Source organism: Penaeus japonicus, unplaced genomic scaffold, assembly GCF_977035675.1.
Source record: "Penaeus japonicus unplaced genomic scaffold, GWHDUDI00000001_assembly GWHDUDI00000026, whole genome shotgun sequence".
Taxonomy (NCBI): Eukaryota; Metazoa; Arthropoda; class Malacostraca; order Decapoda; family Penaeidae; genus Penaeus; species Penaeus japonicus.
The window spans coordinates 5773328-5790827 of NW_028234428.1; the positions used below are offsets into that span (position 1 = coordinate 5773328).

At 41.7% G+C, this 17500-nt stretch overlaps 1 protein-coding gene across 1 annotated transcript in view; it reads left to right on the plus strand.

Annotated features, from left to right (window-relative positions):
• LOC122266063 (muscle-specific protein 300 kDa) overlaps positions 1-16893 on the plus strand; it is a 28689-nt gene extending 11796 nt beyond the window's left edge. Inside the window, exons 2-9 of the mRNA XM_086551937.1 lie at positions 2689-2887; positions 6285-6436; positions 6830-7004; positions 7333-7808; positions 8004-8064; positions 12419-12678; positions 13548-13706; positions 15461-16893. Of these exons, the coding sequence (XP_086408063.1) occupies positions 2689-2887; positions 6285-6436; positions 6830-7004; positions 7333-7808; positions 8004-8064; positions 12419-12678; positions 13548-13706; positions 15461-15634 (1656 nt within the window). The 3' untranslated portion in view covers positions 15635-16893. The remainder of the gene's footprint in view (positions 1-2688; positions 2888-6284; positions 6437-6829; positions 7005-7332; positions 7809-8003; positions 8065-12418; positions 12679-13547; positions 13707-15460) is intronic.
• Positions 16894-17500: the final 607 nt, after the last annotated feature.

Sequence of the window (17500 nt, forward strand, 5' to 3'; positions counted from 1 at the left end):
TTCCTCCCTTCCGTCTCCTTCTTCTCTTCCTCCTTCCTTCCTTCTTTCTCCTTTCCTTCTCTCTTCTCCTCCTTCTTCTTTCTCTCTCTTCCTCCTTCCGTCTCTTCCTTCTCTTCCTTCTCCTTCTTCTCTCCTTCTCTCCTTCCTCTTCCCTCTCTTTCGTCCTTCTCTTCCCTCCTTTCTTCTCTTCCTCTTTCCTTCTTCCTCGACTCTCCTTCCTTCCTTCTCTTCCTCTTTCCTTCCTTTCTCCTTCTCTCTTCCGTTTCTTCCTTCTCTTCTCCTTCCGTCCTTCTCTACTCCTTCTCTTCCTTCCTCCTTCCTCTCTTCCTCCTTCTTCTCCTTCCCTTCACTCTTCCTTCTCCTCTTCTTTTCTCTTCTCTTCCTCCTTCCTTTCTTCCTCTTCTCCTTCCTCCTCTTTCCTCTTCTCTCCTCTCTTTCCTTTCTCTTCTCTCCCTCTCTCTCTCTTTCTCCTTCTCCTTCTCTTCCTTCTCTTCCTTCTTTTTCTCTTTCTCCTTCTCTTCTTCTTCTCTCTCCTCCTCTTCTCCTTTCTTCTCCTCTCCTTCTCTCCTTCCTTCTTCTTCTCTTCCTCTTCCTTTACTCTCTTCCTCCTCCTTCTCTTTCTTTCTCCTCCTTCTCCTTCTCTTCCTCTCCTCTCTCCCTCTCTTCCTCTCTCTTTTCTCTTCCTCCTTCCTTCTCTTCTTTCTCTTCCTTCTTTCCTCTCTTCCTTCCTCTCCTTCTTTCCTCCTTCTTCTTCTCTTCCGTCCTTCCGTCTTCCTCTTCCTCCTTCTCTTCTCCTTCTCCTTCCTTCCTTCTCTCCCTCCATCCTCCTCTCCTTCCGTCTTCTCTTCCTCTTCCTCTCTTTTTCCTCCTCCTCTTCTCCTTCTCTCTCTCTCTTTCCGTCTTCTCTCCTCTCCCTTCCTTCCTTCTCTCTCCTCTCTTTCCCTCCTTCTCTTCTCCTTCTCCTTCTTCCTCTCCGTCCTTCTCCCCTCCTCCTTCCGTCCTTCTCTTCCTCCTTCCATCTCTCCCCTCCTCCTTCCGTCCTTCTCTTCCTCCTTCCATCTCTCCCCTCCTCCTTCCGTCCTTCTCTTCCTCCTTCCATCTCTCCCCTCCTCCTTCCTTCCTTCTCTTCATCCTTCTCCTCCCACCATTCCTCCTTCCGTCCTTCTCTTCCTCCTTCCGTCCTTCTCTTCCTCCTTCCATCTCTCCCCTCCTCCTTCCGTCCTTCTCTTCCTCCTTCCGTCCTTCTCTTCCTCCTTCCGTCCTTCTCTTCCTCCTTCCGTCTCTCTCTTCCTCCTTCCGTCCTTCTCTTCCTCCTTCCGTCCTTCTCTTCCTCCTTCCGTCTCTCTCTTCCTCCTTCCGTCCTTCTCTTCCTCCTTCCGTCCTTCTCTTCCTCCTTCCGTCCTTCTCTTCCTCCTTCCGTCCTTCTCTTCCTCCTTCCGTCCTTCTCTTCCTCCTTCCGTCCTTCTCTTCCTCCTTCCGTCCTTCTCTTCCTCCTTCCGTCCTTCTCTTCCTCCTTCCGTCTCTCTCTTCCTCCTTCCGTCCTTCTCTTCCTCCTTCCGTCTCTCTCTCCCTCCTCCCGTCTCTCTCTTCCTCCTTCCGTCCTTCTCTTCCTCCTTCCGTCCTTCTCTTCCTCCTTCCGTCCTTCTCTTCCTCCTTCCGTCCTTCTCTTCCTCCTTCCGTCCTTCTCTTCCTCCTTCCGTCCTCCTCTACCTCCTTCCGTCCTTCTCTTCCTCCTTCCATCTCTCCCCTCCTCCTTACGTCCTCCTCTTCCTCCTTTCGAAATGAATGACAAAGAAACCCAAAGATTCCTCCAGATTGCTTGAAAGGCAAATATGAAAGTCGAAGTTTCTATTTGCTCGGAAAATGTTTTCGCATTTGAAACTTCTTTTTTTTTCGGGGAAACATACATAATTTTAGTCCAGCGGCGATGGCTGATTGCCGGATCGTGATTGTTATGACGATGATTGGCTGTGTAAACAATTATAAATGCTGTGATTACAATGACGGGATAATTGGGGAAGAGGAGATTGGTTTATTGAGTGATGCATGATGGTTTATGTATTTTTGTGATGATGTTTTTTTTGTATTATTGTCATCTGGATTCATGTTGATGAACTGTGAAAGTTATGTGAATATATTTTTGAGATAATTGTTGATGTTGATTTATCATCTGATTATTATTTATAGTAAAAGCTGTTTACTAATCATATTTCTCTTTGTGTCTTTTCCTTCTCTACCCTTATTCCTCCTCCCCTCACCCCCTTTCACTCCTCTGCAATACAACTAATGGCCAACTTTAATTTAATCGAATTTCCCAATATAAATTTATACCCCTTTCCACGGCAATAATTCCCATGCATAATCTAATCCTTACCACTCGTCCAAAACACCTTTTCATCATCCCTTCAACTCTGAATTCATCTCCGCATAAAAATATCCCGTAATACAAAATTTCCCCCATTCCTCTTCGTTTCGCAATGATTTGTATTCATCGTGATTTGACCTCATTTGAACTACTTCGTCCTTTGACTTCTCCTCCACGTCTCCTCATCCAACATCTCATCTAACCCTTTTACCTTCCTCGCCCGCCCCTCATCCAATAACCAAACACCGGCGACCGCCCCTTCGCTTCTCCAATGACCTCCGACCTGACCCCAACCCCTCGCTCCCTTCCCCGCCCTCCCACAGTCCCTCTGCCGCGACCTGGACAAGGAAGGCACGAAGTCATGGCTGGACATGATGTTGGAGAAGCTATCGACGCACAGCAGCGAGAACGAGGAGAACCTGTCCGGCCGAGACAAGGCCATGAAGGCGCAGGAGAAGAAGAAGCTCGAGGCCATGATTGAACGCCACAAGGGGCTCATGGGTCCTACCATGGAGGCACAGAGTATGTGGACGCCGAGGGTGTGACTCTCCTTCCCTAACCGCGGTGGCTGCTGCGCTGCTCTCTCTCTTAATCATGAGTTCCGAGGCCGACCCTCCCTCGACCGCACCGCACCTGCCGTCTGTCGCTCTGGCTTTTGTCACGACCACAGCTAGTGTTGGCTCTTACCACGACCACAGTCATTATCGGTCGTTTTGGCCATTGCCGCCGTCACGACCGATGTCTTTTGTGTTTGGTTCTAGCCACGACCGCAGTCGGTTTCGACTCTTGCTACGACCGCAGCTGCTGTCAGTCGCGCGGGTTATCGTCTCGACCACACTTGTCCTTGGCTCTGGTCACGTCACGCTCTTCTTCTGCTTTCCCAACTTGACTCAAATGTCGTAAATCTTGTCCTGTGCCTTTGGTATTTCACTATCTTTTATTTTATCAGACTTTTCAATTCTTCTATGTATTTTATTCTTTTCAACGTGACGAAAAAAGAGGTAAGGACAAAAGTTGGTAAAACTGTGTTTTCCTTTAGAAAGATTCAAGATTCTAGTGTCAGTCAAAATCAAGTGTTGTGTCCAATGTGTGTCCCCACAAATACCTAGAATACAGCCTTAGAATTACAAGGTTTAGACAATCGATGTTTTCTATAGAACGTGTCCTAAATGACACCTCTCCCCCTAAAAGAGACTATGCCATGTCCCCCTCCATTTGGTCACGCCAACCTTTCACCCCCTAAGATAGCAACACGATTGGCGTCATAGCCTGCTGGCCATTGCATTATATATTCTCTCCCGACCTCTGTCCACTTCTGATGAGGGATTAAAACTTTGAACCTGCTTAAAACAAACCAACAAAATCATCCTATATTGTTTGAACTCACCAGAGTGGATAACTCTAAGTATGGGAGGAAATTATCTTCTGAATGAAAATGCTTGGCTCGTGATAATTTTAGCTTCTTCAGTAGACTTCCTTACTGAGTTAGCTGAGAGCCGTAGTTGCTTCAGAGACATCTGTGTGCATAGATCAAGTTTATAGCTCAGATGGAGTGCTTTGAATTGTACAGATTCTTAAATGATTCGTATTAGACTATGTTTTTATCCCAATATATCCCACAGTCAAGATCAAAATTTCGATTCACTTTCAAGTCTCAGAACCACCTACTCAATTCTGAAATTCACCCATTCACCTTCAGTAACAGAACCACTTGTTTAAGAACCAGTGGTATAGGCACACTCCTACGCTCCTACAATGCTATCACGAATCCCCAGGCACAGCACCGAACCGCGGCTGAATGTAAACAGAGACACATCGGCAAACTTCTATCAGTATCTGAGACCCAGACAGACACACCAAAGAATCCTTCTATTTAAAGAGGAAACGCCAGTTGCTTGATCTCATAAAAAAAAAAGATAAAGAGCACCCACCACAGCCCACTCAAGCAGGCCACTATTACTGTGCCTTGATTGTGGGACCCACGAACCCTTGATTGCGCATTTCAATGAGACGCCCGAGAGTCGAAGCGTTCTTGTAGCCGTTTAGTCTATGTGAAGTCGAGAACGGCTTTGTGTGACGTCACTCCGTGTTTTGTGGTGTCCCGCGATGCGCTTGTCTGGCGTCATTTGATGTTTGTGACGTTACCTTGCCCCGCCTCTGTGACGTCATTCGTTATTTGTGATGCCCGATACCTCTCCGTGTGGACGTCGCAGTTTCAAGGAACGGCAGCTGATGACGGCTAATCAATCACCGATTCATCGCCATCAACATCATTAATTCATCGTCAATTAGTCATTTCTTTGCTTCTTTTTCTTTCCCTTCATTGCTTTTGATTTTTTCTCTCTTCAATTTCCTTTTTTTTTTTTTTTTAATTCATACTTCAACAAAATCTGATTCTTCTTTCCCAAGATTTCAAATTCTTATCTCACGCTTATATAAACTCTCTGACATTCATCCCTTTCCATCTACCATTTCATGTCTGTGTATCCTTTCTCTCTTCTACGGCCTTCACGTCTTCCCTTCCTCTTCTCTCTATACATCTCCTTCCTCGCTTCCTTCCACTTGCTTTACTGAGGTTCTTCGTTATCCACTTCCTTTTTAACTTATAAAACGAGAATCTTTGTTCGATGAAGTTTCCTCACACAAGAGAAACTGCAGCTCAACCCGGCAAATTCATGTGCATATAAACGCTAACGCTTTCATTCCCCAAAATAAATCTTCAGCATTATTCTTTTTCCTTCTTCATAACAACAAATGAATTACATTCTTTTGTTCTTCATTGATTTGATTACGAGATTTAGCTGCTCTGCTCAGTATCGTCTCCGTGAGAGAACAGTGTATTCACTTATTTATCTATTTCTGTTTCATTACGCTGTATTGTCAACGTGGAAGGTCTGACTTGTAATGAAAAGGTGTTGACATTGAACACGACACCTGTCTTTGCCCTTTGCAATATTGATTTGCTTCGCTGAAATCTTTCTCCGTGTCTGCCTTCACTTTAGACTCAGCCGTTAGAAATTGTTTCTGTGTGAGGTTTTCACAATATCCTCAGTCTACTGCAGTTTTTTCGCCTGTCTACTGTCTCTATCTCTTTTTTTTCTCTCTCCCTCTCTCTTTCTCTCTCTCTCTCTCTCCCCCCCCCTCTCTCTCTCTCTTTTCCTGTCTCTCTCTCCCTCTTTCTCTCTCTCGCTTTCTTTCTTTCTCTCTCTCTCTTTCTGTCTCTCTCTCTCCCTTTCTCTCTTTATCTCTCTCTTTTTCTCTCACTCTCTCTCTTTCTCTGCCCCCTCTCTCTTTCTCTCTCTCTCTCTTTCTCTCTCTCTCTCTCTCTCTCTCTCTCTCTCTCTCTCTCTCTCTCTCTCTCTCTCTCTCTCTCTCTCTCTCTCTCTCTCCCCTCTCTCTCTCTCTTTCTATCTCCCTCCCTCCATCACTCGCTCTCTCTCCCTCCGTATCTCTCTTTATCTCTTTCTCTCTCTCTCTCTCCCTTTTTCTGTCTCTCTCTCGTTCTGTCTGTTTCATTTCTCTCTTTGTTTCTTTGTTTCTTTTTTCTTTCTCTCTTTGTCTCTCTTTGTTTCTTTATCTCTTTATTTTTCATTCTCTCTCTTTTGTTCGTTCTCCTTCTCTTTTCTCTCTATTTCTCTCTCTCTCCCCCTTCCTCATCTTCACCCCATTCACACACCTTCTCTTTGCCTGTCTGTATTTCTCTCCCTTTTACGTCTTTCCCTTCCCTTCCTATCCTATCCCTCTGTCGTCTCTCGTCTCTTGTCTCACGTCTCCCGCTTCGACTCTCTCTCTTTTTTTTTATTCTTTTATATTTCACTCTCCAACTATCTCTCTCTTTCTCGCTCTCTGTCTCTCTCTCTCTCTCTCTCTCTTTCTCTCGCCTCCCTCCGACATCGCCACCCTTCTTTTCCCTCCCCAGGTAAGGTCGACCATTACTCCGAGTGCTACGCCTTCGGGGACGACATCCACCCCGTGATGAAGGTGCTGAACGAGCAGCGCCATCTGTCCATGAAGGAGATCCATCCTCACAACATGGACATGTGTGAGGAGCAGATTGACAAGCAGGAGAAGGTGCGTTTGTGGATGGGGTCTTTATGAGCGGTGTTAGGAGTGATTGGAATCTCTGTTGTGTGGGTAGAATGGGGTTGGATTGACTGTTATGTATGGATTTTTTTTTTTTTTTTTGTTGAGAAGTGTTAATTGTTATGTTATTTCCTTGTTGGTTGTCGCCATCTTGTAATAAAATGCAGTAACAGTTTTATCAATGATGATAACTCAAAAAAACAACAACTCATACCCGTCGATATCATCAGAAAAAGTAAACATTCTCGAAACAGCCAACCAAGTATAGCGGTCTCACATCCTCCCCATTAATTAAGCCTACTAACCCCCCCCCCTTCCCCCCACCCCAGCCCACCCCCAACAACTTCCGCCGTCACCGCCTCCTTCTTCCCCCTTCCACAGGTCCTGCGCACCATCGAGAACCAGGCGCCCATCTACAACGAGCTGATGAAGCGCGGAGCCAAGCTGAAGGCCAACCCCAACGCCCCGTCCTTCCTGGAGCGCGAGATCGCCAAGCTGGAGGAGACGTGGAAGGACACCAACGAAAAGGCTCAGCTGCGAATTGAACTGCTCAATAGTGCGTGTCCCTGGACTCTCTTACTCTTGCTCCTACGCATTGTAGCTGCCACTATTATTCTTGACGAAAACAGATGTTTCTAGCCTGGTTTGTGCTTGGGTCAACTCCATGCTGTAGCCATCTTGCTCGGTCGTGTTCTTTCCTGTTGTAAATCGAATCCCCAGCACTAGATAATGTAAATCAGTCGGCTACTCAAAGTCAAGAGCAGACATGAAACTGACTCTCCATTTCCTGAGGATAAAGGTCATTGCTCCCTCTACTGATAGACCCCCCCCCTTCCCGCCCCTTCCCGCCCCTTAAAGAGCTCAATCCCATCCTCACCTTCCAGGCACATTCAAGGACTGGGAAGTGTACGACCAGCAGCGCCAGGCCATCATGGCTCCCCTGGACACCCTCGAAGACCAGTTCAAGACCTACAAGAAGATCTACGACCCCAAGAAGGGCACAGACTGGCTGGAGAGGAAGAAGAAGAAGGCCGAGGAGAACAAGAAGGTCGCCCTCGAGATCTACGAAGTGATCAAGAAGTGCTTCTCCACCATCATCGCTCTCGCCGGCGAGGACAAGAGGGAGTTCATGGAGAAGGAGATCATCGAGATCGACGAGAAGAAACAGATCGTCGACAAGGTGGACAAGGCGCTCACCGAGCTGACGGAGTTCAACCAGAGGCTTCACAAAATGGTCGACCAGCTGGCAGCCCTCCGCGCCTGGATGATTCCTGCCAGCGAAAAGCTCACCTTCATCACCACCTCCGTCGACCTCTCGCCCGAGGACCGTGTCAAGGAAATCTTTGACCTCCAGGGTCAGGTGGGTCAGGAGCGGCAATCATTATACATATATCCAATGTTTTTCTTCTTCTCTCTTTCTTACTGTCTGCGGTCCTTAAGAACATCAAAGTCAAAACCACTAACGATACTAGCGAATCCGAATTCCTTAGAAACCAAGAAGAAAATCGAGGTAAACGAGCGTAAAATGCAACTAATACTCACGTCCGCATTTCAGGTGAACGAGAGGCTGCCTCTTTTGGAACCCTTGGAAACGGAAGTCCACGCTCTTTTGGACGGTAAGAGCTTCGGAACTTTGGCTTGAGTATGTGACATCTAAGCACTGAAATCTGCAATGGTTTTCAATCTATATCCATTTCTTTCCAACTGCTTCAAAGGCATCTGACCATCAGGGCTGCTTACAGTATGGAGGCCTTGTGGATTGTGCAATTCTCGTCTCAGGGAGAATAGCCTTCACTCTCCATTGCACGAATAACTTATCAAAGTCGTATCTGTATTTCTTCAGCCTCAGATGATATACTGTTCAGTCATAAGTCAACAGCAAACCTCCATTGGCGTTTGGAAAATAACATCTACTCGCAGTGGAAGTGCATGCATGAATTGCTCTGGGCGATGGCGCCTTCATTTTTTCACTATAAACATCCTTGTCATGTTCCATTATTATCATGATTAATAGTAACTTGATTGTGGTTGGTTGATGTAACAATATTTTGTTGGCATTTGGGTTTTACACTGTAATTTTTCATTGACATTTCTAACTGCATTTAACCTTTTTTTTTTCTTTTATCAAAGTACATTATTATCACGTCGTTGTTTTTTTGTTTTGTTTTCCATTAGATTTTTTCCTCACATAATTACATAGCTATTTCTCTTAACTTAAAAAAAAACAACCTTTACCTCCTAAACATATTTATGCACCTCCTAATCCGTGACTTGAAGCGCCCTCCCTCACAACTGTTTCTCATTTCTTTTACACCGTTCGCTGCCTCTTCATTGCCGTGTGTGTGCATATGACGGTCTCTTAAACTGCAACAGTACCCGGTAAGTAATAATAGACTTTATGCCAACATATTGACATTTCTACTCTCTACACCCCTTCCTTTTTTTATTCTAAATTTAAAGGGACACTTTTGTTTAAGAGAAAAACTTGATTTTTTTGCTTACTGGTGAACATAAACTCATTATGTATTTAAGTGACATGAAAACTATATTTGATGTTTGTTTGGTTTGCTACTGTTTCTCATGAATGAATAATCGCCATTCATTGCCGGTAAGTCATGAACTAGAAATGAAACACTAAGAGTAAAGGTAAAAATAACTCTCTTTTATGAAGTCTAATAAACGATGTATGCTTTGTGTAGTCTCTGTTTAACTGTTAACAGGTATGGTGACGATGGAATGACACTGAGCCATAAATACTTGCATAGCACAACATCCACACTCACAGTGCCAAAAGTCCCTAAGATTTCTGAGATAAAATTTAGATTTAATTCGTAGATATAAGTAAATCAAAGTATTTTTGATGAATTTTATTTTTTTCCCCTTTAAGTGGTATGTTTTTTCCTAGTATATTTTTGTTTTCCTTTTTTACATGGCAGGATTTTTTTCTGCAATATGCAACAAACGATTCACAATACACAATATGTAAATATTACCATACTTACACATTCTTCAGTTTTATATGAATACATTTTTTTCGTAGATTTTTTTTTTTTTTGAGTAGCGGTAAGACCCTGACTTTATCATTAAAATAATTAAACTTCCAAATATACCTTATATACCCAGTTCGTAGTGACTGACGTAGAGCTTTATTCGATTGGTAAATGTGAATGCCTTTTGATGTTTTTGTTTTTTTCCTTTTTTTCTTTTCTGTCGATGCATCGCCTCCTGCCAATCTCCCATCTGTTCGTTGAATGATTATCTGGTTGGACAAAATAAAATTTATCAGCTGTTGACGGTAAGTGGAACCCGCCCTTACTTTGCCAGGAAGATTTTTTTTGTCTTCTTTTTTTTTGCTATGATTTTGTGCGTTAGAATGTTCTTCACCTGAAAATGTCGTGTCTATATGCATACAGAATCTCATCTTGTCATCTGTGGAATTAATCCATTCATGTTTTCATCCAAATAAAGGGTGTATTTAATCGTGTAATACTTTTTTTTTACTAGTATTTTCCAGATCTCTTTGCCTTTTTTTCCCTTTTTCCTTTTTTAATTCTTTTATGCTTGTTCATTTTTTTCATATTACTAAAACCCCCCCAAAAAAACTTCCCCATTACCACCGTGTCATCAGGAAAACAGATTTTCTGATTTTGTGATAAATATATACATATATTTTTTTTTGTTCTCCGTCACTTGATTGTTATTTTTCCCTTACGTCCATTTTTGCTTTAGTTTTCGTTCAGAACTGCCTTTCTCTGTCGCGCATTAATGCCATGCACGAATTACTCATGCACTGTGTCTCCCTTTTTCCATATATTGCGGTCGTCGTCTGCGTCAACATCAACAGGAGAAGGTTAGTTTGTCTGTTGATTTTTTTTGGTGTCTGATGTTGCGTTTTTTTTAATGTTGTGCAAAGCGAAAGCAAGCAAGGAAGGAAATGGGGTTATGCATTGATTCTTTTCCTTTATTGACTTTAAAGGTAATTTATTTTACAGGAATGTCTACTGTTCTTCTTTATATATACATATATATACATATATATATATATATATATAAATTTATATATGTATGTATGTATGTATGTATATATATGTGTATATATGGATATATATATATATATATATATATATATATATATATATATATATATACATATATATATACATATATATACATACATATATATATATATATATATATATATATATGTATATATATATATATATATATATATATATATATGAATATGATATGTATACACTTATTCATACTGGCTATAGATTATCTATTTCATCTTTGATATATCGAGGTATATGTATATATACAGAGAGTGAAATCACTCACGCAAAAACATTCTCATTGTATATATATCTTTTTTTCAATACACTCTTTCTTGACTGAAAGAAATCAGAAATCAGTAATTTTTCCACTGAAGACGACCTAAACCTCTTGCACTTTTCAGTATTGATATCAACTGCAATGACTCTGTGGATGGATATTGGCTGAGGACAAGAACAATTTGAGTAAGATTTGTCTGACATGCTAAGCTTCTGAAATCCACTTCATTTCATTTTTATTTTTTTCTAAATTAACGTTTGATCTTAATGTCTTGGCCGTCTTTTCGCAAATGATAATTATCATTATTATTATTTTAATTTTTTTGGTTTCCTTTTTGTTATTCCTCTCACTTATTGATCTTTTTTTTTTCTTAGCATGAAACGCAGTTACTGATCAACCCATTATAATAATTTGCGCTTGTGGACATTGTTTTTTTTTTCTCTTTGATCTACGCGTCTTCTATAATTTTCGATTTCGTTAACTTTCCTTTTTTTTGGATCAAATTATCCAATTTTGTATCTAATACGAGTCATTGGAAGAAAGAGAGCTGGTTTAAGACCTCAAACTAACGTCATCATAGTGCAAAGCCCCCCCCCCCACCCTCTCATTTGCAATCCTGCATTTGGTTACTCGGCACCAGATCACCCCCCCCCTCCTGGATGACCCACCCACCCCCCTTTGCATTGCAATCCCGTGTGTTGTCTTGCATTCTTTGAAAACCTGCAACCACACTTGGACTTGGGTCTTCTTTGGGAAATTAATCTCTGGTGTTAGAGATATTCTAATTATATCTGGTATTTACATTCCATTTTATTCTTTGATTAGTTGAAAGAATAAAAACGAAATAAGATAAAGACTTTAAGGAGAAGAAAACAGAGAAATTATCTTCTTTTCTTGGAGCTTATTTATTCATTTTCTTCCAGTTATTTACGTCTTTCTTCGCGGTAATGATGGAACGACTATGACGATGATAATATATATCCAGTTCAATAACGTTATTCATATTAAATAAGTTTTATCATTTATAATCAAAGCCTTTATGGTATACTTAAGTGGTAGTCTAAAGACTTTTCTCTTTATATATATTGTCATCACAAAAACCATCATTATCCTTAATGTGATTATCATGCTTAATTTTATTATTTCTTTCTGACTATTAACATGATTATCTTGATATTAATGGTGTCAACGTAACCTGGGCGATGAGTTTAATAATATACGATTATTTTATTTTTGGACTTACTAACTAATATAAAAAAGTATTCACTTTTGTCCAAAAATATGCTTCACATATTGAGAAAATCAAAAGGATCAAAAACATTTATGAAAAGTATAATTAATCTTTATTATGAGAATTCCTGTTCAGTCTTAGTAAGAGGATGATGAAAGTCATGATCGGTAGTGATCAAACTCCGCAACATTTATAAAAAAAAAGGGAAAAAAACAAAGAAAAATAAACAACAACAAAAGAAATAAAAGCGAATCATCTTCGACATTCAGTCATACAACTCTAAGGACCAGACGAAAAAAAAAAAAATAAAATAAAAAACGACCCCCAACAACAACAAACACTCCCACCTTTCTAACACCCCCCTCCCTCTCTCTCCCCTCTCCCCTCCCCCCACCCCCACGCAGAGGAAGAAGGCCAGACCAACGAGACGGCGCTGGGACACATCCGGGAATTCGACACCATCAAGGACACCATCAACGAACTCCACGACAGGATCGAGATCGAGGCCGGATCCATCACCCAGGACCAGAAGTACTTCGCCGACTACCTCCACGGCGTCAAGAACTTCAAGCCGTGGATGGAGGACGCGGAGAACGTGGCCAAGACGCCACTGCAGAAACCCGAGAAGCTGGAGGAGGCCCTGGCGCTGCTCGAGACTGTCAAGGTGAGGATGTGGGGGTGCGGGAGGGGGAGGGGGAGGGTAAGGGAGATGGGGGAGGGGGAGGGGGAGGGTGTGGGAGATGGGTGAGGGGGAGGGTGAGGGAGATGGGGGAGGGATTGGGGTGTGGGAGGGGGAGGGAGGTGGAGGTGGGGGTGGGGGAGGGAGGTGGGGGTGGGGGAGGGGGGAGGGAATGGGGTTGGGGAGGGGGAGGGGGAGGGAAGGGGAGATGGGGGAGGGAGAGGGGAGGTGGGGGAGGGGGAGGGTGATGATGGAGGGAGAGGGAGATGGGGGAGGGTGAGGGAGATGGGTGAGGGAGAAAGAGATGGGTGAGGGAGAGGGAGGTGGGGGAGGGTGAGGGAGATGGGGGAGGGTGAGGGAGATGGGTGAGGGAGAAGGAGATGGGGGAAGGTGAGGGAAATGGGGGAGGGGGAGGATGATGGGGAAGGGAGAGGGAGATGGGTGAGGGTGAGGGAAATGGGGCAGGTAGAGGGAGATGGGAGAAGGAGAGGGAAATGGGGGAGGGGGATATGAGAAGGTGAGGGAGATGGGGGAAGGAGAGGGAAATGGGGAGGGAGAGGGAGATGGGGGAGAGAAAGGGAGATGGCGGATGGAGAGGGAAATAGGGAAGGGAGAGAAAGATGGGGGGAGGGAGAGGGAGATAGGGGAGGGTGAAGGAGATGGGGAGAGAGAGAGAGAGAGAGAGAGATAGAAAGATAAAGAGAGAGAGAAAGAGAAGGAGAGATAATGAGAGAGAGAGGAAGAGAGAGAGAGAGAGAAATAGAAAGAGAGAGAGAAATGAAGAGAATGAGAAAGGCGAAATCAGCCCCGAGACCACCCGTTCCAATCTTTTTCTCCGCCCTTCCCGCCTTCAGACCTTCGAGGCCGCTTGCAAGGACAACAGGGGCAAGCTCGACGCGGCGGCTGAGTCCAGGGCGCTCATGGAGAAGTGCACGAAGGAGGACAACGAGGTGGAGACGCTCAACAACCGCTGGGATATCGTGAAGAAGATTGCCGACGAGCGTGTTGCAAAGGTAGGGAAAGGGTTGTGGGTGTGGCGCTAGTTGCAAAGGTAGGGAAAGGGTTGTGGGTGTGGCGCTAGTTGCAGAGGTAAGGAAAAGGTTGTGGGTGTGGCGCTAGTTGCAGAGGTAAGGAAAGGGTTGTGGGTGTGGCGCTAGTTGCAGAGGTAAGGAAAGGGTTGTGGGTGTGGCGCTAGTTGCAGAGGTAAGGAAAGGGTTGTGGGTGTGGCGCTAGTTGCAAGGGTAGGTGTTGCAAGGCCATGGATGTAGTACAGTTTAAAGAGTTTTTTGTTTTGTTTTTAGTTCTCCTAGTTAGGAAAGAAGAAGAAATACTGATAGAAATAGATAGATAGATCACTAGAGAAACAGAGAGATAGATAGATAGATAGAAAGATAGATAGATAGATAGAGATAGAGAGATAGAGAGGGAGAGAGAAAGAGAGAGAAATCAAATATTGATCGATAGAAGACAGGATATTTTACGTGGTGTCAATAACTATATATTGCAGTTTCTTTAATATATGTTTATATATATATATATATATATATATATATATATATATATGTATATATATATATATATATATATATATATAGCGAAAGGAGAGGACACTCTATGAGCTTTTTATCTATTTCTAGTTTTATTGGCAAAGGAATTATTAAAGATAAGGAAGAAATAGATACAAATGAGTGATCATTTATATTTCATTTAAAAAGAAAAGAAAAACTGACTCGTATATAAAAATAAGATAATCTTGGAAATAAAACTTAAGAAACAAGGAGAAAAAAATAAATCAGTCTATCATATAATTTGATGTTTATGAAAGGGAATGGAAGAAAGAGAGCAATGAAAGAGATGGAATGAGAGAGAGAGAGAGAAAAAAAAATCTGATACATTACATTCCCTTCAACATTTCAAGAAATTAAGCACCAGCGTCAATATTGACTTGGTAAAGGTGTAAATATTGCGGCGAGAAACTGAAGGATTGGATAAATATTGACGTTTTAGTAAAGACCATACTCATTAATTACAACCTGACAGAGAGGAAAAAAAGAGGTGGTAGTCAATAGTCAATAGTAATAGTCAATAATTTATGTGTTAATATGATATACCAGTAATACCAAGGATATATTACACGTATATATGAAACTCACTTTTTGTTTACTATCTTGACAAAACAAAATAAGAATCCTAGATGGACGTCATTATAGATTTATTTGTGTTGTTGTTGTTTATTGGTTCATCAGCGTATGTCAGTTTCTAATTCTATTTCCATCTTCTTTTTTTCTCCCTCTTCATCCTTCTCTATCCATCTTCACTCTCCCTCTCTCTACGCCCTCTTTCAACTTATCACCGTCCACCCCCCCCCCCTCTCTTCATCCCCACCTCTCCTCCCTCTCTAATTTGATTCCTTTTCTCTCGCTTTCCATCTCTCTCTCTCTCCCTCTTCTCCCTCCTTGATTTTATCCTCTCTCTTTTTCCCTTTATCTTTTTCTTCACCCTTCTCATCCCCTCCTCTCCTTCCCCTTTCATATCTCTCCTCCTCCGTTCCCCTCCCTTATCCCTTCTTCTTCTTCCCCTTTCCCCCTTTCCTATTCTCTTATTTCTTATTCCCTCTTCTCCTTCGCTTCCCTTTTCCAATCTCCTCTCCCCCTCCTCCACCACCTCCATCTCCTCTATCTCCTCCTCCTCTTCCTCCTCCCCCTCCACCTCCTCCTCCTCCTCCACCCCTCTAACCCCCCGATCCCCCCCAATCCCCCCCCCTCAGATCCAGGAGCTCTGCGACACGTGGTCCTCCCTGTCCAACGTGACCGAGAACCTAACGAAGACGATCACCGACATCCCCGGCTCAACGATGCCCGACGTGGCCACCCTTGAAAAGATCTTCAAGGAATTCAAGGAAATCAATGACAAGAAAGTCAAGCTCCTCGCCGTTGTGTAGGATTCTCCTTTTCCTGCGACCTTTTTTCTGATGATTTAAAAAAAATAAATAAATAAATAATAGAGGAATCGACGAATATATTTATATATGTTTATAAATAAGGACATACGTTAAGGATAGAAGCAAGGATGGATGGAAGCGTCGGGGAAGAACATGCGACGGGAAGAGGAGTCTAGAGTCCTTAGAGACGAAGAAGACAAATGAAGAGAGAGATAGAGAGACGCAATAAAAAAAAAAAAAAACGCAAGAAAAGTAACAATAAATAAAAGCAAGATCTCTTCCCCTTCCCGTGAAGACAGAGCGCGGACGAAAAAGGCAAATAAACAGACGGACATTACGCAGCAGAACAAAACACAATACAGAACTCGAGAAGTGTGAAATCTCGTTGAGTCTCGTGAGAGGTCCTCGAGGAGCGTCGACCCATGTTTCAAAATGTCTCGTTTAAATCATTTGTCATTAATCGTTCGGTTAAGATTGGCTCTGGTCCATCCATACACAAAGAAGCCAATACTTTGTGAGTGTTGTCTTGGCTCTCTGCATGATATTTCATGGATAGGGTTTCAAAAGACGTGTTTCAGTTTGATATATGTATTGTTATGAAAAAGTCCGTCATTTAAGGGGTTTTACTTTCCATTATGTGAATCATGGAAGTGATACTTTATTCCTATCTAATCAAAATTGGATAAGAAGACAAGTAAATCTGGATGGTTATTGGATCCCTGCACATTTGCACGAGTTTCATGTGACTTTATAAAAAAAATAAAAATAAAGATATTAAAGCTATTCTTCTAGTAAGTTAGAAAAATATATGCTGCGGCCAATTCTCGTGTCCAATTCGAAACCAATCTCTCAATATAAACCTTTTTTTCTTATTGACAAACTTACGTTTTATCCTATTGAAAAAATCAAAAGGGACCATTTCTAATATAACCCCTTTTATTTATTTTTTTCCTTTTCTTTTTTTCTTTTTGATTTTTAAAATCGCAAAATAATAGGTTATAGATGAAAAACTACTCTAAACTATGAACGACACTTAAGGTTTGATGAACTACCTGTTTTACTGAATACAGCTTACAAAATACTACGACAAAGAAAGTGATCAAAGTCGACAGGATAATACCTTTTGCAATTTCTATTTTGCAAGTAGGATGTAGGTATATATGTATAGAGGATAGGAATACTTTTGTAGGTCTAGAGGCTCTTCCCTGTATTATCCTGAATATCGATTTAGTAAAACACTTTCTCTCCCAAGAAATAAATGGTGATGTTTTATTGAATCCTTTTTAACCTGTTTGTTTTTTCTTCTTTTTTTTACCGTGTTGTTTATTATTCTTTAATTCATTCATAATAATCTCCATAAATACACTTCAGATTGGAAAAAAAAAAATTGTGAGAAATTGTGATAAGCACTCAAGCCTTCAGACAAAGCGTACACTATTCATTATAATATATGATAACATATATACACAATATGATTTTATTTCTTTTGCATTTTATATACTGACCTGTTCATCTATCAATCTACTTATACACCTACTTATCTACCAACAAATCCATGTCTTTACATACATGTATAATCGCTTTACTTACCAATATATTAATTCACATATTCAATTTACATATTTGATAATAATTGCGTCTCTCATCATAAGCCATAATCGAATAACGATAAGCACTTCAATACCCAACAGATGACTTTATCTACATTTTATTCTGAATATATATATATGTGAATACATACATACATACATATATATGGGTGTGTGAATATGAATACATATATATATATATATATATATATATATATATATATATATGAATAGGAATATATATAAGAGTAATAATTTGTTCCTTCGATAAAAAAGG